The sequence below is a fragment of the Amphiura filiformis genome, chromosome 17 (assembly GCF_039555335.1).
Source record: "Amphiura filiformis chromosome 17, Afil_fr2py, whole genome shotgun sequence".
Lineage (NCBI taxonomy): Eukaryota > Metazoa > Echinodermata > Ophiuroidea > Amphilepidida > Amphiuridae > Amphiura > Amphiura filiformis.
This window is the reverse complement of record NC_092644.1, coordinates 21,369,152-21,394,648: the sequence shown is the minus strand read 5'-3', so window position 1 is coordinate 21,394,648 and position 25,497 is coordinate 21,369,152. Positions and strand designations below refer to the sequence as shown.

Below are 25,497 nucleotides of genomic sequence, written 5' to 3'. Positions count from 1 at the left end.
CATACTTTGGGTTTTTGGTTTTGGTAAAAATGCTTTATTAACATTAAATGTCGGGTTATATAAAGGTCATGAAAACGTTTTAAAACGTTTTGTATGAAAACACACTACAAAAATATACAAAATATTTGTAAAATGTTTTTAAAATGTTATTGTAAAATTGTTTGCAAACATTTTTTTGCCAATACCCTATTATATAACCCGACATTTAAAAGTTTTCTGGTAACCTGTTTAAACCTTTTGCGAATAATGTCGAAAACGTTTTGTGTTTGCTTGGTAGGAGCACGATCCCAGTAAACACACATTGAAAAAGAAAATAACCAAAAGCAAAACTAAAAACGTTAAAAGCATTTTTAAATAATTATACATAGGACATAAAAACGTTAATTTTAAAAATGTTGTCAAAATGATACTGCAAGACATTTGTTGGCAAACATTTTTTCTGTAGTTTTCAGATATATTTTGAATGTTTCAAAAATATTCAAATATTCCCTTTATATAACCCAACATTTAAACGTTTGCTGGGCTGTACGTTGTCGAAGGTACTTTTATCGTAATCGCAATTGTTGTTGTGTTAAAATGGATAAATTCTAGGATCTTAATGGTAATACACCCTTCTAAAGTAACGTAACAACATGAACGAACAACAATACTTGTCAGTTGGGATACCTTGAATACGGTAATGTCAATGATCCCCTGACCATTGTGGAATTCGGCTCATACGCGACACGTAAACTACGCAAAAAAAGTTTCTTTATAGTTAGAAAATTTACCCACTATTACAATCTAGCGTCCAATTTGGTACGTTTGCTAAATAATCGCATGCGGGAAATTGTCCTGCGCATTTTGACACCTCAATCACTACCCTACGACACTCCTGAGAAAAGATATGAATGTTTAAGTAACACAAGGTCATGGTCGAAAAATGAAAATTGCAAAGAAGCCTATTCAATGGCTTTAGAGCTGATTCACTGATCCAAGGCGGTATCATTATTCTCGCCTTTTCAATTTTAATTTAAAGCATTTTAATTGATGTATGTTGGATAATCCTTTGCGTATTGTGCAGATGAATGATCAAAGACAGAGGTGAGTGGGTACTAAGACATTTACGTTGTGAGAGATGGATTTGGAAAAGGGATTCAAAACAGGTCATGATTACAGCTGCATTCCTGGAAGCAGAAGGAATTGAGACACCTGAGTGGCCCTCCAGAAGCCCTGATCTTAACCCCTTGGAGACGCAGCGTGGCTGCTGTAAGGGGCGCACCATTAGATTTCCAGGGGGGGGCATGGGAGTTTTTTGAAAAAAAAAACTTCGCCCACTAGTGAGACGAAAAAAACAAACTTTGCCCACTAGTGAGACGAAAAAAAAATTTTGCCTCACTGATGAGTAAAAAAAAAAAAATTTCCCCCACCCAACTTTGTATAAAAATTTACATTAAAATTGAAAAAAAAAATACTTCGCCGCCGAAGGCGGCGAAAAAATAAAATTGGGTGCTCTCGGAGGCGAAAAAAAAAAATTCCGCCGCCTTCGGCGGAATAAAAAAAATTCTGCCTGACCCAAACTCCCATGCCCCCCTGAGAATCTAATGGTGCGTCCCTAAGGGAAGCCAACGGTGGACACACAAAGTATTGAAAGACTGATTAATCTCAAGTGAAGTTGGAAGCGGCAGTATGATGCCTGAAATTTGCTCAGCAATTAAACAAAAAATGTCATCTGCATGTTTTTTGTTTTTTGTGTTCTTTTATGCTGAAAACTTGAATAGGCCTTTTTGCAATTTTCATTTTTCGACCTTTTCTCAGGAGTGTCGTAGAGTAGTGATTGAGGTGTCAAAATGCGCAGGACAATCACCCGCATGCGATTATTTAGCAAACGTACAAGCGTAGTATAGTATCTGACTTACCCGGATTTGTGGGGAGATGGGAGGTTAGGAAGGGGTTTAGGCCACCAAGCCAGTGCTTCAAAAATCACAAATTGTACAACAGAAACACAATACCGCAAAGCCAGTGTTTTAATTGTTTTTATTATAATGAACCCAGGTTTGATAATCATAATTACAAACAACCATTTCACATTTTAAGAGTAATGTACCTATTCGATTAACATTAATAGCAACATGGAACAAAATAACTGCTTCCAATCTTGAATCTCCTACTGAAGATGAAGTTAATACAATCGTATATATATTAAAATGAGTTGTAGAAAAATAAAACAATCTTGAATCTTTGTTCTGTACAATCTTGGCACCATCATCAGTGGCGGCGCAAGGAATTTTTGGAGACGGTAACTTTTGTCGTGGATATCTATTATTTATATGCCATAGAATCACAAAAAATACCCCTTTTAAAGTTTTCTTTAAGAAAGCATGAAAAATATCAAGTAAAATAACGGAACGACATATTATTGGGAAGAAGGCCCGATCCCATTATGGTGCGCGTGTGGGGAGGGTGTTGTGGTAGGGGTGTGTGGGGGTGTCAAGTACCAATACTGTTGACCTCATATCGTTTGGATTTTCCCACCCATATATAAGCCGTTTTAGATCTAGAAAGACCGTCTTGATGAGTGTCCACTGTTACACGGAGGTTTCCCATATTATGTTTATCCTTATTATTGTTTTCCTGTGTTTAATAACACACTTAACCGCCAACCCACAGCGTACCATACATACACAATTATACACATTTGTTACACATAGACCTAATTTTGATCAGAAATGAGAACAATTAAAAAACTTAAACAGTTGAAGTAAACAACATCGTGTAAATATTTTAAAAACTTCTTAAAATTAAAATTCTGTTTCAAAATCGAACAACAGTAATTTATTCAGTGGCCCAAAATAAACATTAATTATTGTTTAAACGCTATAAATGATTTTACAATGTACAATCTACTATTACCAAAATGATTACAAAGGCAGTGACTCTCAGAGTTCAGAATTGGCCGCTGACCTGTTTGTTAATAATTCAAGAATGGCACATTCTACTATACATTTTCGAAGTCCTTACTAGGAAAGAACATTGGTATAGCTATTTACACAATCTGAGAAAGTTAGAAATATAAAGTTTGATATTTAACCTTTTCCCGCCAAAAGGCTACTGGCTCAATTGCCATATTAGAATTCGGATACTTATAGGATGACTCCGGAAATCACAACACTATGCCTTACATGATAGAAAATTAATTATTAAGCACGAGTCACGTGGTTTTATTTGAAACAAATTCATATTGACCATAAAAACGAATTAATAAAGCCGTCTCTCAACACGCGATATTCAAAATATCCGGGCGCCGAAATTGTCCAGTGCAATGACGCGCGTCCCAGTAATACAATGAAGGCTGACGACAATTGAGCACAAGTAACCATGACGTCATTGAACTAGACAATTTCGGCACAGGATTTTTTGAACATCGCGTGTTGAGAGCCGGCTGTTTTTATTCGTTTTTATAGGCAATGTGAGTTTCACAAATAAAACCATGAGATTCGTGCTTGATAATTATTTTTTCTAACATATAAGGCATAATGTAACTATGTTGCGATTGCCGGAGACATCCTTTAAACATTCGTATAGCTGTCATGATCGTGCATGATGCAGTCATGTCTACAGTAGAATTCACCACGACCTTTGCAGGACATAAACCCCATTAAAAGCTATTAAACCAAGATAACACTCATTGAAAACAGCTCAACTGATTAAATTAGATCTTCTCTGGTTAAATCCACACTACACATGTTTCTGTTTTACCTGTGCGGTATTGCAATGAACTGGTATTATAGTTTCAGTTGGGTAACCGATTATAAAGCAAACGCGAGGTAACAATACTATGTGGGCCTTTGTTCACGAAATGAGACAATAGTCTGCTTATTGTTAACCAGCATTCTTGAAAATGAGAAACATAATGGTTGTTGACTTAACACGGTTTGGAAATAATTTCTTCATATTTTTTGGTGTTATCTGTCGTTAACATATCCTTCCTAAAACACAAATGTGGGACTATTTCCAAACACCTAAATTAACTAAAAATTTAGGACATGTTACAAAACTATATTTTCTAGAATTTCAGAGAATACTTAATATTGGCCGGTTATTTTTCACACACGCGCCAATAAAGTATCCTTACACTTGGAAAAATAATCACAATTTCCAAACTAAACCATATTGGGGTAACTTTGTTTTTTTAATAGATGCACTATCTAATCCTGCACATTATGACACCACATTGAATCCAATGTGACTTCAGGAAGCAAAGTTACAAACATTTGATTAGACGAAGGTCCAGTTTTAAAAGTGACAAACTGGCCTATACAAAACTCCACAGACTAGACATCTGGTTTGAGAGTGGTGAATGGCTAATTTATGCGTTTGGCTTTAATTTAAAACAAAAGGAACCAAAGAAAAGTGAAACAAAAGAACTGACAAATAAAATGAAAGTTACAGTACAGAGAAGCAAAAACTGAAATAAAAACTGCTTTAAATAACGCTTCATTGAAGAAACTGTGCTGTCTCTTTATTTCGCTTGTTGGAATCTTTTTGCGCCTATAGGCCAGTTTGTCACTTTTAAAACTGGACCTTCGTCTATTCAATTGCTTGTAACTTTACTTCTTGAAGTCACATTGGATTCAATGTGGTGTCATAATGTGCAGGATTAGATAGTACAGCTATTAAAAAAACAAATTTACTCCAATATTGTTCAGTTTTGAAATTGTGATTATTTTTCCGAGTGTAAGGATACTTTATTGGCGTAGTATATAACATACACTAAAACACCAAAGTGCGAATATTTCCAAACACCTAAATTAGCTAAAAATTTAGGACATGTTACAAAACAATATTTTCTAGAATTTCAGAGAATACTTTAAATATCGGCCGGTTATTTTTCACACGTTAACCTATACTTCTAACATACACTATTTGTAGAGGTCACGCGTCAATGGTGAGAGCACAGCACTGTGTATTGTGTATAGGAAAACGGACAGTAACTGCAGTATGGGGTTAATGGCGACAGTCGCAATATGTCAATAATTATGTGTTACTCTGTGCTGGAGGGAAAGCCTTGCGAGGAATTCATCAGCGTTACGAACTCGAGGCGGTGGGGCGCTTTCCCATTCTTCAATTCGGTCTTGTACCTCACATACTTGTGAGAGCGGGCCTTTGATGGTAACAAGTGCATTAGGATATCTTGCATTGCGACCCCCAAGTTTTCTGATCGACACTTCTACAGTTGGGAATTCTTCCTTCAGAGTCGGTAACCAAGCATCACTAGAATTGAACAATTCGTTGCCGATGATTTTAGATTCCTCTTGGATCTCATCATCTGTATTAGCCTTATTATCTTGAAGAATGCTGTCTATTGTACCACAAAGAGCTAGGTTGTGATAGGCTTTGTCAGCAGCGCTCGAGATACGGTCAAGATGTGACTTAGATAGGTTGGGGGCTCGGCACCCATGTGGAATTCGGCGGAATTCCCTGGAATGAAATTTTCTGCTTCCACAGAAGGAAAAGAAATCCACTAGCAGCTTCATTGCCACATCGTCATTGATTGCCAGTGGTTGACTTTGGTTGAAGCGGAAAGCTTCTGACGTCAGAGATGTGTTGACACCACGGGGAACAGAGGGAATAAGACCATTGTGAATGGCGTATCCCAGCAAGAGGATCAACAGTTCCCACTTGTGAATTACCTTTCTTAAAGCCTGCTTCGAGCGCCACTCTATTAATATTCCTGCGGTTGGCCGTATCCAAGGAGTTGCTTGCATATACTGGATGATCAGATCTTGGTTACGCTTGACTTGTAGAGACTCATCCAACATCTCAGATGAAATTATTCGGCGTAGTCTATCAGTGTCTGCCCGTTGACTGTATGCGCCAATCTCTGCTTCCGTACTGAGACGCCGCATGATTGAGGGAACGCTGATCTCCGCAGCAGCGGGACTGCGCTTACGAACCTCACAGAGGACATCTGAAACAACCCATGGAAAACTGAGATATTTTCTTTCTGGGTGGTTGTAGGTAGTTATGTACCATGCGGATGCTTTTGCAAGACACTCATCCGAATATTCTTCTCTCTCGCCGAATTCTTCAAAGAATGATCTTCTCGTTGCATTTCTGAGTTGTCGTACTTTGACCCCTATGATGTTCTTGGCATCGTAGATCTCATTTCGCTGTGTGAAGCGTTTGCCTAGTATCCTAATATTCCCAGACAGAGCTTCACTTTCGCTTGTTATTCCATACTGGGTAAGGATGCTTTCCAGTTTGTGATTATACCGATCGCGGCTACGTTCGGCTTCATCGTTGTGTGTTTCCCATCCAGGATGTTCCAGCCCCGCATCATATGGAATGTTGGGTAAACCGGATTCCTTCTGCTGTACCGCTATGCGATCAATTTGACGACACTGACGAAACAGACTGCCCAAGATTCTCTTTGACTTGTAGGACGACTTATCTCGTTTTCCCATGAAATCAGGATATCTATGTGGACGATGTTCCTTCGTGAGATCTGGGGAATAGCCAGTTTTGGCAAAATCAACAGCTTCGGCATGGATTTCTGCTATTTCTTTGCAGACATCTGAAAAAATGCCATCATCCTGATTATCAGCCTGTGCTAAATGAGCGTTAGCTATAAGACCAATGTTGTCATTCTTGATGTAATCTGCTATATACTCGATCATATCGGGTACTTCAATAGGGCCATTGTGTATTTTTTTCGGTGGTGATATGAAGTCCATCGGCTCTTCGTTGACACCTTCAAAAATCAGCTCTGGCATCCAACTGACAAAGTATTCATCTCCATCCAAGTCTGAACCCGCCATCTCATCTGGATGAGGTCGTCTACCACGTTGAGGGAACACGACGCAGTCAACCATATGATGCAATTCTGGTACATCGACTGCCATGAACTTGCGGAAGTCACCAGGATGTAGGGCGGGAAATTTGCTGATAACCACTTGACCTGTGTACACCTCTTTTGAACCCTGTTTTTTGGTTTCTATATTCTTTGAATATTGAATAAAAACCTGACCATATCTTAAAATACCTGTCTCGTCCAAGACGCCAACCATATTGCGGGCAAATTCAGGTGGTATTTCAATTCTGGCTTGTCTTTGAAGTTGACCTGCAAAGAATAAAATGAAAACGTTAAACAATTTAACTAACATTTTACAAACGCAGCATGCATTTGTTAAAAGTATAAAACGTTTAGCAACATTCTGTGTGTTTATCTTAAATTTTGCGCAACAGCTTCGGCGATGTTACAATGATTAAGATAACATTAATTTTCTGTAACTTGCAGAGTCCAAGATCTACTGTATCTACAGTATGTGCCGTAACCTAAATTCAAACACAAAGTCTGAAACGCAGCTACTTCAATAATACGAGCGTAAAGAATTTCGTGATTTATTGCACTTTCCACATATGACTATCAAGCTAAGTTCCCAATACGGACTTCTTAACCAAATTCTGAATTTAACAATAGGAGTTGCAAAATAATTTACACATACTCGTAATGTATCCAGTATGTGGTAAAAAGTACTTTCAAGCTTTTGGACCCTATCTGGGAATGGATCAATAAAAACTAGAAACAATGACGTTTATTTTATGTATATAGTATTCACCTATCCAGTTACGGTACACGGCAAGAAGTAAGCCTCTGAAATACGGTTCGTTAGTCAAACTTATCCCTGCATGGGCAACTTGGTGGTAGTTGATGGCCGAGTGTTGCGATGCCCTGAGGGATAACGACTCAGCTGCCCTGTTGTCATCAAAGAACATGCCTCCCAGCTCGTACAACATGTTCTCCTGAAGTTCCTGGAAGATGTCGTCTGGTATTCCAAGTCCAGACAATAGCGTTATTGCCTGCCTATTCAGGTAAAGGCGGCCTGTATGGAATATAAAGGAAAGTGACTGTGTAATATCACTTTAGGTAATTAGCCTACAAGAGCAGGGAAGACAGCATATCAACAATGACCAATTGTCGTGAATAAGAAAAAATACCTGATTTAGGAGAAACTATTCTGTTTGCACATGTTGCATGTGGCGGTATTATTTCAGGTAATTTTTGACTTTACGCGCGTAGTAACAAAAGCCAAATAATTTTCACCTTATACAAACCGAGCAACTTTATATTCACAGTTGAAACTCAGCGTTATTGTAAAACATCACAATCTCTCGAACAGTAACATATTTCGATAGCTATGAGCCGGGTTAACTTATAATTGCCATAGCACCGCAAGTGAACATTTACTGTGTCCTGGTAATTTCTAGATGAGTGGTCTTAATATGTATTATACCGGTTTTGATTCGTGTCCTATCTTTTCCGGCTTACATACCATATAAATTAATAGTCATGATAGTCTACTGATTTGTTCTTACCTGGTCTTGAGTTGTTCATAACTTCTATCTCTTCAAGAGGGCTTTCAAACTTGTCCATGCTTGGACGAATGACGAGTTTATCTCCTCGTATAGTTGGGTCTATGGCAATCATTCCTTTGCATCCACCGTAACGGATTTGGAAAGCGGATGGTACTTTCTTCTTGTTCACTTCATGTGCTATCTATAGAAAAAACATACGAGAACTGTACAGTGTCCCCATTTTATTTTTTTTCTTCAAAGATTTCCACAAGTACGCCTTATTCAAGGCTTCCCTAAACAATGCTCTTTCCCACTTTACATATTCAAATTACTGTCGAAGCCTTCACTCTGTATGCGTATTTCAGCACTTTATGCGCTGCTATGTGCTAAACAGTTATGATTCGTCTCCTGTGACCGAGGCTGTCATCGTGATGTTTGCAAATCTCGAGTACTTTTCCGTCAAATTATATATATTTTTACAGCACACTCCGCTCCCATTTTTGGCCGCGCAATTTGTGTTGCTTTTCGCACATGTACCTAATCTGCTCATTGTGAGACGAGGCGTTAAGGCGACCCAATCTTTTTTGGTCGAAGCAACCGAAACAAAAATTGATTTTCATTGTCTAAATCAATATATTATTGAAAAATAACACTTTGATGTTTCGCAAAAGTTCATTCTACAATTGATTTATTGTTGTTAATGAGTTACGTATGCCTTAAAAAAGTGTTGTTGTTTCAGCCCTCTTTACCACAGGACAAAAGTATATCTGTGATATTTGAATTCTTCTACACACTTGCTATAATGATCAATGCAAATTTTGCCAAAGTTCACTACCATTCGCAAGATGCTATAAACTACCAAATCGCAGCAATTTAAAATAATTGCTAACTTTAATAAATTCATACAATAGACTAGGATGACCCAATAGCAACCAAATCACGTGCAACATAGGCAGATTGAATAAGATAGTAATCATGTCGATCATGATCAATTAATAACAAGTGACATGATGCAGTCATGTCTACAGTAGAATTCACCACGACCTTTGCAGGACTTAAAACCCATTAAAAGCTATTAAACCAAGATAACACTCATTGAAAACAGCTCAACTGATTAAATCAGATCTTCTCTGGTTAAATCCACACAACACATGATTCTCTTTTACCTGTGCGGTATCGCAATGAGCTGGTATTATAGTTTCAGTTTGGTAACCGATTATAAAGCATACGCAAGGTAACAATAGTATGTGGCCTTTGTTCACGAAATGAGACAATAGACTGCTTATTGTTAACCAGCATTCTTGAAAATGAGCAACATAATGATTGTTGACTTAACACGGTTTGGAAATAATTTCTTCATATTTTTTGGTGTTATCTGTCGTTTACATATCCTTCCTAAAACAAGAAGTGCGAATACTTCCAAACACCTAAATTAGCTAAAAATTTAGGACATGTTACAAAACTATATTTTCTAGAATTACTTTAAATATTGGCCGGTTATTTTCCACACAGTGACGTTAACTAGGCAATGTCCTATTACCTATAACACACACTAAAACACCAAAGTGCGAATATTTCCAAACACCTAAATTAGCTAAAAATTTAGGACATGTTACAAAACTATATTTTCTAGAATTTCAGAGAATACTTTAAATATTGGCCGGTTATTTTTCTTTTTTTGACGTTAACTAGGAAATATCCTATACTTCTAACATACACTATTTGTAGAGGTCACGCGTCAATGGAAACAGCACTGTGTATACTGTATTGTGTATAGGAAAACGGACAGTAACTGCAGTATGATTGCATATAAATAAATGTAAGAAAGTTATAGTGTATTCGAAACCTTACCCTTGCGGCCAGTGAGGACGATACTTTTCCAATGCCATCTGAGAAACAGTATCTCTTGCCACCTGGTCCAACATTAACACTCATGATGTCATCCTCATGCTCCACTTGACCATCTTCCACAGATACCTTCACGCTTTCCTCTGATGTGGAGAAGCATTGCCCCATACGAGATATGTATGTTGCTACACATCTGATGTTAGTAAAGGTCCCCATCCAATATCTAATATCAGCTGCTTTGATTTGGTCTTGGTCTTGTGCGTAAAGCCAACATCCGTGATCTCTGAGTTGGCTATTTGAACACGCGAGAAACTCATAGTGACGGTTGGCAATTTGGATTCCAGAAGACAGAAATTGTACCACTCGGCGCTGAATTTCATCACTCTGAGAGGTTTCAAAACTACCAAGCTTGTAGAAGGTTTCGTCTCTAAACACTATTCGCACGCAGTATTCTTCGCCAAATCGCCGTAGGATTCTATTCTTAGCCATCAGCTCTGCAGGTAGTAGAAGACACCGGGTTGGGGTAACAATCGCACGTCGAACATACATGTAGTTGTCGTACTGTTCCTCGTCATAGTCCCCACTGGCAAGAAGTAACTGAAACTTGATCTCAAACTGACTTGCAAGATCAATAAACCTGTCGCCTTCAAATGAGAGTTCTGTCTCTATTGCCAATTCTTGAAGTGCTCTTTCTGCAGCGGGATACTCGTCATGCGGGAGTGCTCTCAACCTAGATAAAAGACCTTCTGCTCTATCTGTGATCAAAAATCCTTGAGACATTAGACAGTTTAGTGCGTATGCTATCCTAAAGTCACCATTGAAATCGGGATTATTGATGGGTGGTGAGGGTAATTGCAAAGAAATGTGTGACCAGTGAATGCTGAACCCAAAGGCACGGAGTCGACTTATGACTTCTTGGAATTTTTCGTGAGATTCATCCATAACTGCGAATGCCAGAACTGACGAGTTTCCAATAACATTCGCGGCGCAGTCTCTAGTGTGGTTAACTCGAGCGGTCGTCACCCCTTTTTTACTTCGCTCGATGAGTTGAAATTTAGGCGGTGTTTTCAACATGAAGAATGCTGTGAGAAGATAGGTTTCGCTGTCGTCTATAAGAATGAACTTCTGTAAGTCTTCATAACGTACTCGTAGTTTGTATTCAACTAGGGATCGTACAACACGAGATTCTGTTGGAGAATGAAAGGAAATCGATAAGAATCGGCTATCGTGTTCAAAGTCTAGAATGGAGGTTTTGTCCTCTATCTTTCTCCTCCTGTTCGTCACTGGGTTGATGGGTGATGTATGTTTGTAATGCTGTACAAATGTGCAGCGATCCCACATGGATCCTATGGAAAAGGTGTGGAGCTTAATTCCTTGGTGGACATTTTTTGCCGAGCCTTTGGACGAAAACGCTTCTTCGTTGTCTGTAGACATCCAGACCTTACAGTTATTAGTTCTGGAAAGTTCGCACCACCGACGACAACCTTGCAAGAATATCTTGAAAAAATAATCCAGGCCACTGTTATAAACATTTTGGAACTCGCAATGATATCCTACTTGCTTACATGCCGAACTGAGGGGTAGTATGTCTTCATGTTGGCGGATTTGATGCAGGTAATTTCCAAAAGCAAGGTCAATGAGAGATTCCTGTACTTTGAAAGACCTTTCATCGACTGCAACTACCGTTAACTTAGTATGGATGATGTGACTCCGCGTTCGATGCTGACCGCCGTAATTCCAGTTGGCTGCCATGTTGTTCTTGTGCTGTTCACTAAAAAGAAAACAGCATAATATAATTAGTATATTTCATGTAAATTACTTGGTTTGAAGCATTTGTCTATAATCGGTTAGGTATAATATGACGATTGACTTTTTTTTATTCCTAGCGATGAGAGGAAGAATTTGTGATACATTGCAACATGATAGGACCATTTTAGCGTAATGGTCCCATTATGACCTTCGACCCCTCATGTGAAGCATGGAGTCATATATAGAAATGGAACCAATTCTAGTTTTGTTATTTGAGGTGTAAGAATGCCAAAAACATTGACTTAAATGTAGCAATATAATACCCTAAACACACATCGCCACGTACTAATCTGCTTCTGCGGATGCTTGTATATTTAAGCGCACATTACTCGTATCAATCTGACTCGACGCTCAAAGTAAGTAATGCGTTTGTTTAAGGCATGGGGTATTGGCGAACTTGAAGTTGAAGTACAGGTATCTGGAGAGGGGAAACAACGAGTTACCCCAAATCACAGCGGCAGGAGGTGACTGTGCCGCCGAGTGCAAATATGTATTTATTTGGGAAGGTTCGTGTTTGTTTTAAATTTTGGGGCGTTTTACAAAATTTGATATTTTTGTGATATTTCAAAAAGCGACATGCCATGTAGACAACTCTTTGGGCACATACTTTGTTATTGCGATTGCACTTCTTTTCCACAAATCTACGTTACCATTCGCTTTGGTGATTTACTAATATTATATATTTTGTGACTGCAATTTGGCGTTTTCAATGCATTTTAAGCTTATCATGAAATTAAGTAAAATATCTGGTCACGCTCCTTTTAGAATTTTTACCTGATCGTCGGCTTTTGCAGGCAACAGAATGCAGATTGGCTCACGATAGATGTCGTATTATGTGGGTCACTTGATGATAAAATTACTTTGAATTCCTTGTAACAACACACACATTTTCGTCTGGAAACACGGTTTCGGACTAAATTATGGAACAGCTCTAGTCTTCGGCGCCGTATCAAATCTCATAAAAAGGCCACTACTGGCGAGTATGTTTTTACGTTTCCCGCACGAAATCTTGCGGCTACCTCTATACTCTACTTCTTTGGAAACGTTGACCTTTGACCATTCTTTGTATAATGCCCTGCTATGACCTTGATATGTACACTTGATTGGGCACTTTTCGAAAGCATCCACTTTAGCACCTGGTCAGTAGATAACCCTACCGGGATACACTATAGTTTGACTATTGAGTGAACATGGTGAAAGACCAATTATTGATTAGGCGCGGATATTAAAAGCACACAGGTCTTTTGCGTGTATAGTAGAAAATTATAATTAATAATGTAATAGAATTTTGTACCTAAAATACTGTCTGCGTTATGCATTATTTATTTATTTATTTATTTAGGCCTATGCCTATTTATTTATTTGTTTATTTACTGACTTATTTATTCATTTGGTAGATTAGTAAGTAATTAATAATATTCCATGATTCATCGGTTTATTAATGATTGTTGATAACTTGAAAACTTGATTGATTGATCGATTGATACCCATTTCACACATATTCCTAGTTTATTGACCCCTATGGTCAGTATGGAACGTCTATTAATTTTGAATTGCATCGCACAGTGTCGACTTCCTATTCGATAAATATAAATTTAATACTCCGTTGGTGAGCGACGGGCGACTCTTATTTCACCGAACGCAAGAAAAGGAGTTCTATCTGATTGGCTAGCAATCGATCGCTTAGGTCGCTTAGTAGTCAACTACAAACTCAAAACTGAGCATCGTATTCAATTCGATTGAAATCGATATTCTATTATTGCCGTAGATAAAGAGAGTGATAGTGTGTCAATAATGTACATTGTATTGCAGCTGGATTTTACATGCATTCTTTTATATAAATTTTTTCTCAAAGAGTTGAATATGATCAAAATCTTTACTCAGGATTTCAAATTTTTTACCCGCAAATTGCAGTTAAACATATCCACAGCAAAATACAGGTCCTCACTAATTAGTGTATTTAATTTCCAGTTAGTGTATTTAAGATAAAACCTGACAACAAATAAAATTTTCTTGCAATAGAAATATCATATGGGATACTGATATGGTAGGCCGCAACCGCCACAACGTGGAGCTGCTACGCGTAGCTGACTTTTTTGCTCCGTGGAGCCAAATTGACCAATCATGATCATGTTAGAGTTTTCATTACTCGGAGGTAAAACTGACTAATTAAGTACGACTTACTCATTACGTGAAGCGAATTTATTCATTAAGAATTTGCCAGACGAGCGTCACGTAGTTGCAAGATATCCTCGGTCACGAAAGTTATGATTCAAAAAGTAGTTTATGAAAAGTACGAACTGACTTATTATTAAGATGGACATGTACTCACAAGAAACTCATACAGTATTGTACATAACTATATAGCTAGGCAGAGTGGTGGTAAACTATGCACGCAGTTCTGTGATCTGCAGTGTATCGCCGGGAGCTAATTTGTATAACTTGCGCGGTGTCCCTGCGGAATTCGACCTTCAGCAAACTGCAAACCAGTTCGGATTTACTTTATATACTAGTAGTAGGCCACACATACTGTAGTTACTGTCCGTTTTCCTATACACAATACTCAGTGCGCTCACCATTGACGCGTGACCTCTACAAATAGTGTATGTTAGAAGTATAGGCCATTGCCTAGTTGACGTCACTACTGTGTAAAAAATAACCGGCCAATATTTAAAGTATTCTCTGAAATTCTAGAAAATATAGTTTTGTAACATGTCCTAAATTTTAGCTAATTTAGGTGTTTGGAAATATTGGTACTTTTGTACCAAAAAATATGAAGAAATTATTTCTAAACCGTGTTAAGTCATTAAGCTTCTCATTTTCAAGAACGCTGGTTAACAATAAGCAGACTATTGTCTCTTTTCGTAAACAAAAGCCCACAGTATTGTTACCTTGCGTTCGCTTTATAATCGTTCACCCAACTGAAACTATAATACCAGCTCATTGCTCATTGCACAGGTAAAACAGACAGAAGTGCAGTGTGTATTTAACCAGAGAAGATCTGATGTAACATAGTTGAGCCGTTTTCATTGAGTGTTATCTTAGTTTAATAGCTTTTAATAGGGTTTAAGTCCTTCAAAGGTCGTGGTGAGTTCTACTGTAGACATGACTGCATCATGATTATTTTTAAGTCAACAACATTCAACAATATGATCACCGTGATAGTATGAGAGTATCAGTACCGTGGGTGTCAGTGATCCTGGCCTGACACAGTAGACAAACAAACAAACAAACACGCCACACACATGACACATGCATGCATGCATGCAAGGTAACATTGACTATACACTAATCAAACAATGGTATTGATCCTGTACAACTGGTCGTGGTTTATTTACAATCGATTCATTTAATATCCCCATAGTAAACATTAATTTTGGCAAGAGTTTTCTCTCTCTGGAACGAGAATGCATCCACTGGCTCCGCGTAATGAAAAGATGATTGGTCAATTTAGCTCCGCGAAGTGAAAAGTAAGCTACGCGTAGCAGCTCCACGTTGTGGCGGTTACGGCCAGCCATATATTGATCATGCGAAAATCGTAAAACATAGAATAGAAACAGTGTGGCAGGCGCTCAAAATCTCAAATTGTATGCTTAGCCTGAGTTGCACGGCCTATCTCGAATAAAATCACCATGCGTAGTTGTTGAAACACGTGAGGAATCACCGTACTATCACGGCAATTTTTAACACGAATATATAGGGATGTTGACGGTGTGCATCGTACATTAGATAAATAGGCCTATAAGTATTGATTTATTCTATTCAGCAATATCAAGGATTACTATCAAACTTGACGCAGCTAATAGTTACTTTTTTCCAAGGCTGATAAAAAATTGCATTTTCTGAACTGCAAACTTATTTAGCGCGCGATCTGAGACTGAGCTGGTCCTTTTCTGATGGCTGTGTCTCTTACAGGCACTCTCCCTGTGGAATCCAAACCATGTTCCTGCCCATTATACATCCCTTAAATGGATGTTCCCTGTGGAAAAAATACTTGCGTCCTCTAGTGAACTATATGGGAATCTGTTACCAATCTCTGAGAGGCTCAGGATTAGAAGGTTAAAGTTTGCAGGTCACTGTGCAAGAAGCGAAGAGCCGGGGCGAAGAGGAAGCAGCTTCAATTGTTCTTATATTATGTGGCAGCCCAAACATGGAAAGAGAACAAGAGGTCCACCCAAGAAGGATTATATCTAGATGTTGGCAGATGATACGGGATTCACAGGACCAGACATCAAAAATTGTATGCTAGAAAGAGCAGTTTGGAGAGCCATTATGGGAGTCCGAGTCCGACTACAAGAGTCGACATAAGCAAGTAAGCAAGCAAGCTGAGTTTTAGACATCTTGTTATCTCCTTATTATTATCATTTTGTCTACAAACTGGAAAGTAGACATATGCTACTTAATGAGGAGCTGTGAATGATTAGCTTGCAAGTTGTCCACATAATGATGAGGTCACAAGTTTAACTAATAAAGTCGCAAAATTGACGTTCACGGAGGGTGACTATGTCTTCTCTCATATAGGCATTGTGGACATACTAATTTGTATTATTCACTAGAAGTGTTTTTGTTGTCATTGTCATATAAATCATAATATTTGCATAAACTTGTGTAGTATTTTTTCAGATTTTTAGCGCAGATGGTGTGAACGTTCCATCCACATAAACTTAAATATGCATGCTGTACTTTGATGAATTTTAAGTTTGTAATGTGGAAAACTGAAGCCAGATATCGTGGTCAGTGTTTCTTAATATACGAACATGAATTTATCATGTTTAAAGTTTGTTGAACTGTCCAAATTATCTAGATAATGTGGAGACCGTCAACACTATTTGATGATTAAAATTTATGATCGGCAGTCATCAAACTTTATCAACATAAACATTACTACATACTACCCCCTGCACGGTAAATGAATGACCATTGTTCCAAATCGGGTTATCGTATAACCAACTTGTATTTTTTTTGGGGGGGGGAGCAGAATTTATTTCTGCGCATTATGACACCTCATTTGTTACAATGGTCCCATTTTCCTTTGATGGATACTGAATACAAGGGAATAGGATTTGCTGCAACTTTCAATGTACGCTGCGACATTGCAATTATGAAGTGTCATAATGCGCAGAAATATATTCTACTTCATGTAGGCTATATCCCAAATTGACAAACGATAAACCATTTTGGAATAAATGGTCATTCATTAAAGGGGGACTCCGGCAATCATAGCATTATGCCTTATATGTAGCTATATGTTAGAAAAATAATTATCAAGCACGAATCACATGGTTTTATTTAAAACAAACTCATATTGACCATAAAAACGAATATAAACAGTCGGCTCTCAACACGCGATATTCAAAATTCCCGCGCCGAAATTGTCTAAGTGCAATGACGTAATGGTTATTTGTGTTCAATTGTCGTCAGCCTTCATTGTATTAGGCCGTATAAAATTAATGTTTTGGTTCTCGTCCCCTCCCTCCTCAATTTCTGGGATTTGTCAGATTTTTTAATTTTTTTTATAGATTTTTTAATTATTTTAGACTTTGGAATGATTTATGATTTTTCATACATATAAATAAGTTTATTAGAGAACAAGGATCACTTCCAAGTCTTTTTGTGGTACTCTAGGGGGTTTATCCCTCAGAATCTCACATTTGAAAAAAAAGTGCCTCATCGTTTCCTCAAGCACTGTTGGAAAAGACCGAAAACTACTGACAATGCTGATTTTACATTGAAAAAAAAAAAATATTAATTTTATATGGCCTTACTGGGATGTCATTGCACTCGGCGCCCGGGAATTTTGAAAATCGCGTGTTGAGAAACGGATGTTTTTATTCGTTTTTATGGTCACTGTGAGTTTGTTTAAAATAAAAGATACCTTCTCTTAAATAACAGTATTGCGAACCACCAGCATACATAACTCGATGTAGAGAGTCTTTCCTATTCAGAGGAAATATTGCAATTACACACCTTATTGCCTTTTAACAATAACCATTGACACTAGCACATATCAGAGAAGATGTAAGAAAAGGATGGAGAACAGAATTATATCCTTGAGATAATCCCGTAGGTAATCCTGTTGCACCTATCATAGTCCTTTATTCTCAAGTGGTGGGTTAACCAACAGTTAACAATGAGAGGAAATTCCTGAACCTAGTTCAGTTGGGGATGATTTGAAGTGACCGCCAATTATGACCATTTGATATTTAATACCAGCAATGTGAAAAAAGAAAGAAATAATGTAGTGCCAAAATAATGTACCCTTTTACGGAAGGAGCAAAGTTTAACAAGTTATAACTCCGCTTCTGAAGTACGAATGTCAGCGGCGAATGTCAGGTTATTATTTCCCAGTCTTTAAAAAAAATTGCAGGCAGAGGTGGGAATCGATCTCGGTACCTCCCGGTTAAACAGCACTGTGCAAGACCACTAGACCAACTAAATATCTGTTGTGAGATGTGTGACATTAATCTTTGATATTGCTTAATGGGACAAATCGCGGAATTAAATCAGTAATAAAAGAAATAGATTCTTATATAGCGGTCAAATTAGATAAAAGGGGAAATATTTGTCCCTGCTCGAAAGAAAATATAGGTTAGAAAATTATCAAATAAATTTAAATTACAAATTGAGATTTTATATTTCTTTCTTTCACGAGGCGACATTATCACAGACAAACACTGTATAAGCTAAAACTCGACGATCATCACTAGATGCTGTCATTTAGCTCAATGGTAGAGCATCAGACTGCTGATATCAATATCGTTGGTTCGAGTCCTCCTGCCAGCAATGGTTATATTTATGATTTTAATGCTACGCTAAAATTTGTTCTATTTTTTCGTTTATTTATTTATTTATTTATTTATTTATTTATTTATTTATTTATTTATTTATTTATTTATTTGTTTTTGTTTATTTATGTAAATAATTTGATATATTTGAAAGAGGTATTTGAGCAATTTTATAATCCTATGGGGTCATTTTGAACCCCACCCCTCCCAACTTGCCAAACGCACAACACCTATGAGTTTGCATCATACATGTCATCATTAGTCACGATTATGCACTTTCAGTTTCCCACGCGTTTGAACGGGAATTGGATTGCGTACTTTTTCGATGTCTAGTGAGCAAATTTTTCATTATTTTGAGAAAATGTTGTCAAATTTTCTATTCTATATTGTTTGGTAATAATGTCTTTTGCCAATAGTATGTTTAAAGTTGTAATTTTGTGTTTTTGATCGCAAAGATCGGATATTTTCGTTCCCGATTCGAATACTGAACCCTTCGCAAGGGTGCCGATTTCGGCAGAACTTTGACGATAATTTTGCCTTTTTGGACACTTAAATGCTTTCGATCCTTAATTTTGTTTCAACCGAGTCTTAAATTATCAAGCACAATACAGTTGGTACCACATTTATATACATTGATGAAATTTTAAAGATTTTTTTTCAAGTTTCTAACCGGCGAAATCGTTAAGTGTGTATTTCCCATTGACATCCAAAATGGCGTAAGCCAGTCCTCAATATACATAGGTACGGCGTATATAGGACTGGCAAGCGAGTCTATGTCATCATCATAAAAATTTAAAATTCAGGTCCCACAAAAATACAGTAATTGTGCAAAAGAGGACATAAATAATTTTTTTCTGCAACCATAATGGGCCGCAATATATCACTAACCGCATAGTCCGAGGCAAGGTTCATTATTGTCAGGGTTAGGGTCTTATGGTTAGGGTTAGGGGTTAGGGTTAGGGGTTAGGGGTTAGGGTTAGGGTTAGGGTTAGGGTTAGGGTTAGGGTTAGTTAGGGTTAGGGTTAGGGTTAGGGTTAGGGTTAGGAGTTAGGGGTTAGGGTTAGGGGTTAGGTTAGGGTTAGGGTTAGGGGTTAGGGGGTTAGGTTAGGGTTAGGGTTAGGGTTAGGGTTAGGGTTAGTTAGGGTTAGGGTTAGGTTAGGGTTAGGGTTAGGGTTAGGGTTAGGGTTAGGGTTAGGGATTAGGGTTAGGTTAGGATTATATTCGTATTTATTATACTAGTAATAGTATATTGTGTGTATGCAGTTTATTCCGTAATCAATAAGTATCATAAACAAACACCTTTCTGGCACAACGAATCATAGCACAGTCGTGTAGGCATTAGACTATGGATACAAAGGTTGTGGGTTCGAACCCCAGGTAAACCGTTATAGAATTTTAATTCTATCGATTTCTTTTTATTTTATTAAGGGCTGGGGTATGAGCGACCTTCAAGTTCCGGTATCTGGAGAGGGGAAGCAATGAGTTACCCCAAATCACAGCGGCAGGTAGTGACTGGGCCGCCGAGTGCTAATATATATTTATTTTGGAAGGTTCGTGTTTGTTTTAAATTTTGGGGCGTTTTTCCAAAATTTGATATTTTTGGTCATATTTCAAAAAGCGACATGCCAAAGACAACTCTTTGGGCACATAGTTTGTTATTGTTATTGCAGTTCTTTTCCACATACCTACGTTAACATTCGATTGGGTGATTTACTAATATTATATATTTTATGACTGCAATTTGGCGTTTTCAATGCGTTTTACACGTATCATGAAATTAACGCAAATATCTAGTCACGCTGCTTTTAGAATTTTTACCTGATCGTCGGCTTTTGCAGGCAACAGAATGCAGATTGGCTCACGATAGATGTCGTATTCCTCTATGTGGTTCACTCATTGATAAAATGAGTTTGCATTCCTTGTAACAACACACACATTGCCGTCTGGAAACCGGGTCTGGTACTGATTTTGGGACAGCCAATAGACTTCAGCGCCGTATCAAATCTCATAAAAACCACACGACTGACGACTATGTGTTTATGTTTCCCGCACGAAAGCTTGTGTCTACATCTATTACTATACTTCTTTGGAAACGTTGACCTTTGACCATTCTTTGTATAACGCCCTGATATGACCTTGATATGTTCGCTTGATTGGGTACGTTATAGCATCCATTTCATTGAGGTGTTAGGACTTGGTCAGTATAATACTTGCAGGGATACAATAGTTTAACATGGTGTGTGAGCATGGTGAAAGACTCATTATTGATTAGGCGCGGACATATTAAAGGCACAGGTCCTTTGCGTGTATAGCAGAAAATTATAATAGAATGTGTGAATAGAATGTTTGGAATTTTGCAACTAAAATACTAACTGCATTCTGCATTATGTATTTATTTATTTATTTAGGCCTATGCCTATTTATTTATTTACTGACTTATTTATTTATTTTATTTATTTGGTATATTAGTTAGTAGGCCTAGTTAGTAATATTCCATGATAGGCCTACGTCGGTTTATTATTGATTGTTGATAACTTGACAACTTGATTGATTGATCGATTGATAGTCATTTCACATTATATTCCTAGTTTATAGGCCAATTTGAATAACATCGTACATTAGATAAATAGACCTATCAGTATTGATTTATTCTATTCAGCAATATCAAGGATTACTATCAAACTTCTCATAGCTGATTGTCAGTTGGCTCAGTGGTAACGCAGTAGGTTTTACAACACCGAGGTCCTGGGTTCGATTCCCACCTCTGCCTATTTTTTGCAAGGCTGAGAAAAAAAATGAAATTTCTGGACTGCAAACTTATTTGGCGCGCGATCTGAGCTGGTCCTTTTCTGGTGGCTGTGTCTGTTACAGGCACACTCCCTCTGCATCCAAACCAGGTTCACGCTCATTAGACCTCCCTTAAGTAAGAGGAAATAATAATGGTAATAAACTCGTGTTATATCTAGCCTCATAGGCCTATTAATTACATGTATGTACTATGTGTTATCGCATTGTGGCCCATTAGGCTGAGTTCACATAGAAGTATACGGTATACGGTATTCGCTATACGAAATACGCTCATTCGATCAGGCTGAGTTCATATAGGAGTATACTATGTGAACTCAGCCTGATCGAATGAGCGTATTTCGTATAGCGAACAGCGAGTATGTCAGTTTACCCATTTTCTTCGTCTTATCAAATGCTTGTAACTTTACTTCTTGAGGTCACATTGCATTCAATGAGGTGTCATAATGTGCAGAATTAGATAGTGCATCTATTAAAAAAATGAATTTACCCACATATGGTTTAGATTTTTAAAATTTGGACGGTATACTCTGCACTAAAATCGAACACGCGCGATTCCCACTATACTATACTAAACGCAGGTATACGGCCTTTTCGAATAGCTCTTATGTGACCCGGTACTATGAAATTACCTTGCTCGATTTAAGCTATACGCGTCCACCTGCAAAACGTGCATCGTATACCCGAATAGTATACTTCTATGCGATCGTAGCCTTATGTGACCCGGTACTATGAAATTGCCTTGCTCGATTTAAGCTATACGCGTGAACCTGCAAAACGTGCACCGTATACCCGAATAGTATACTTCTATGTGAACGCAGCCTTATGGTTGCAGAAAGAAATAACGCACGCCGGCAACTAGACTATTATACAAAAAAATAGTATCAAATCTTTCCTGCTCAATCAATATAATACTTGCAAATAGATCATAGTTTACTAATCTAATCCTGTAATATAGACCTGTTATATCACCTGTATTTGCATGTAGAGTCTATACACGGTTTGTTATGGTAGGGATTAGTGTCCGATCTCTGTAATGTAATGTAAATGAAGCATATTGATATGCAGGAAGAATCGATCAGGGCGCTATCTATTAGGATAAGGATAATGAACTGAGTGCATGTATTCGTCAAGATAATCGCACGCGCCGTGGAGTTATTGCATTTAGCTCGAGAGCCGATAGGCTCAAGAGCTAAATGCAATAACTCCATGGCAAGTGCAATTATCTTGACGAATGCATTTGCACGAGTACATTATCCGTCATACACTTTGAGTGTAGGCCTATTAAAACAATAGGCAATATTAATTGCTGCATTCATTATATTAGTTTTAATATTAGGGAAAATATCTTACATTTTAAAACACCGTCAGGACATTGACCAGCTACGTAGCATTTAACTGGTAAAGAAAATCAATCCCTGTAAAGTTAGCTATCAATGGTATCGATTGCGCCATACGTCATACTTTAGTAACTTATTCACGCATGGTTTGTAACCAATTGACTTTATGTTGTGATCATTCAGAGCACTGAACCAGTTCACCTGGAAACGATCGATTTAGATGTCCGACTAGTACTACGGTGAATATCAACTGGACTTTATAGCTCTATAATTTGAACTTTAAAATCTACTTATATTAAAACACACGAAATTGGGATTTAACCATTTGTTCAGTATTATCATAGGCCATGTTCAAACACATGTGTTTGAAGGCCTATGGTATTATAAAGCATGATCATGATATTATGCGCTAGTGTGTGTTTCCCGGACCCGGCTATGTTATTTTAGATATAGGCCTACATGTATTTCATTTGTAAAATGCTGAATATTTTGCAATGGTGTCATCTTGTATAATTATGATCCACCTGTTTTTGGCCCTTTTTAATTAATAGAAGCTCGATTATTCTCATTTGATGTTTGATTTATTTGAGGTCATTAATCATAATTTATGACAATGATCTTTGCACGAGCGATTGCCGAATAGGGTGCAACTCTACTATTACTAGTCTTATTACAAGACTGCCCTACCCCAACCCTAAACCCTAACCCTAAACTCCGTAAACGAGGACTGGACTCAAGTCTAGCGAGTTGCACCCTATTAGGTAATTGTACCCTATTCTAGAACACCGTTTGTAACTATACCATTTTAACACCACAGAATGTATATTCGTACTTTTTTGATGGTATATATATCGAACAGACAATTATATAGTTATGTGACCTCTGTGTCGAAAGCGTCACCTAACTCTACTATATGGTTATGTGAAAGTAGTATTTCTAGTATTTGAGCGTGCACGTATTATCTAGAATCTATTGTTTAGCGTGCAGGTTTTAGATAATGCATTGTTTAGCGTGCAGGTTTATATAATTTGGGCTGTGAAGGGTAGTTCGCGAAAATAATGCACGGGAGAAGAATACATAACGATGAATAGAAACGGGCACTAGAAGTGTATGGAAAGATAAACACTATTCAAAATATCAATAGACAAGAAGAAAGGGATGTAGAGATTTGTAATTGAGTCATGCATGATTTAACAGAAGGTTCTTTCCAATTCCCAAACGTAATGTAATACGATAAAAAACAACAAAGGGTTATGCTTTATTTTATACATTATACTACTCCTTTCGTGAACTTGTACTTCTAGTGGGTGGTTCCGTTTCGAGCTGCTTGCGAAGTGATTTCATCTGTTCTCAAACCCGTTGACATGTTATGTTTATCATGTTTATACTACTATCATTAATGATGTACTTCCTGCACATTCACACTTCCTTTCCAATATTGACATGAAAAGATGGGAATGAAAGGAACATGATTTGGTAGTATAAAATGCACATCCCTTTGCTGCACTAGCAGAAATAAAGGAACATATAACTCACCATAGTAATTGTCCAGCCCCGATTCATTTCCGGTCCACATTAACACGGATTTTATGTATAAATAGCAAAAACATTTTTACAAAATGCCAGTTATTTCGGTGAATATGTATAATATTGCTCGTAAAAACACCAAAATTATGATCCTATTGATTTCCTGATCTGAACTCGGGAATTCCCTGTGACCTATCCCCAGGTTGTGCGCATGACATTATCTACCCACGACAACAGACATGACAGATCATGTGATAAAGTAAATGATGAATAAATTAAAGAAATACATTTTAGAAAACGGTCCCTGCTGCTGCTACCCGGGGCTGCTACTAAGGTAATAATGATAATAATAAATAATAACAACTATCCATTTGTATAATAATTTACCTATTTATAATTGACACTGTTTTAACATACACATCGAAAACATAATAATATATTAGGCCTATGTGACATCAAAGATTTGATGACACAGCTATAGTGCGCAAAAGATTTCGTTTGTACATATTTATTTATATAGTAGGGGAGAGCGGGGAGTGTTCGCCCTATATTTTTCTGACCAGCCTAGCGATGTCAATTTTAAGGTTAGGGATGACCTGATTAGCCCATGTGAAAGCCCTATGTCTTAGCTATATACGGCCACAATCCCAGCACTATAGGCCTTACAATAGCAACAGGATAGAGCAAACAAAAAAGTTTTGCAAAGTGGCGAACTTGCCCCATATCGGGGCAGGTTCGCCCATATGGTGGGGTAAGTTCACCCTAATCACAAAGAAAGGTTTAAACATTGCATAACAATAACATATTAAATTCAAACATTTAGCAACAATATACAGGGCATTCATTCTCTTCTGGGGAGTCACTAAATTTGTTGCAGGGGTCGGGTCAGGGTAAAATGTAGGGCTCCAAAGTGAGCTTAAACGTATCATGTTTACAACTTCGGGGAGATTATGGATTAGGACATAAACGGTGGTATGAGTAATATTGATACCACATAACTTTAAAAAACATGCTTTTCAGTAGTTTTACCTTGTTTAATGGTATAA

General features: G+C 37.6%; 1 protein-coding gene across 1 annotated transcript; it reads right to left on the bottom strand.

The window, feature by feature from the left end:
* Positions 1-4,173: 4,173 nt before the first annotated feature.
* On the bottom strand, positions 4,174-24,596 carry LOC140137467 (uncharacterized). Its single transcript, XM_072159163.1, has 5 exons — positions 24,461-24,596; positions 10,189-11,956; positions 8,359-8,539; positions 7,602-7,865; positions 4,174-7,102 (listed from the first exon to the last, which is right to left on the bottom strand). Exons 2-5 carry the CDS (start codon positions 11,935-11,937, stop codon positions 5,010-5,012), a joined length of 4,287 nt encoding a protein of 1,428 aa, XP_072015264.1. The 5' UTR covers positions 11,938-11,956; positions 24,461-24,596; the 3' UTR covers positions 4,174-5,009.
* Positions 24,597-25,497: the final 901 nt, after the last annotated feature.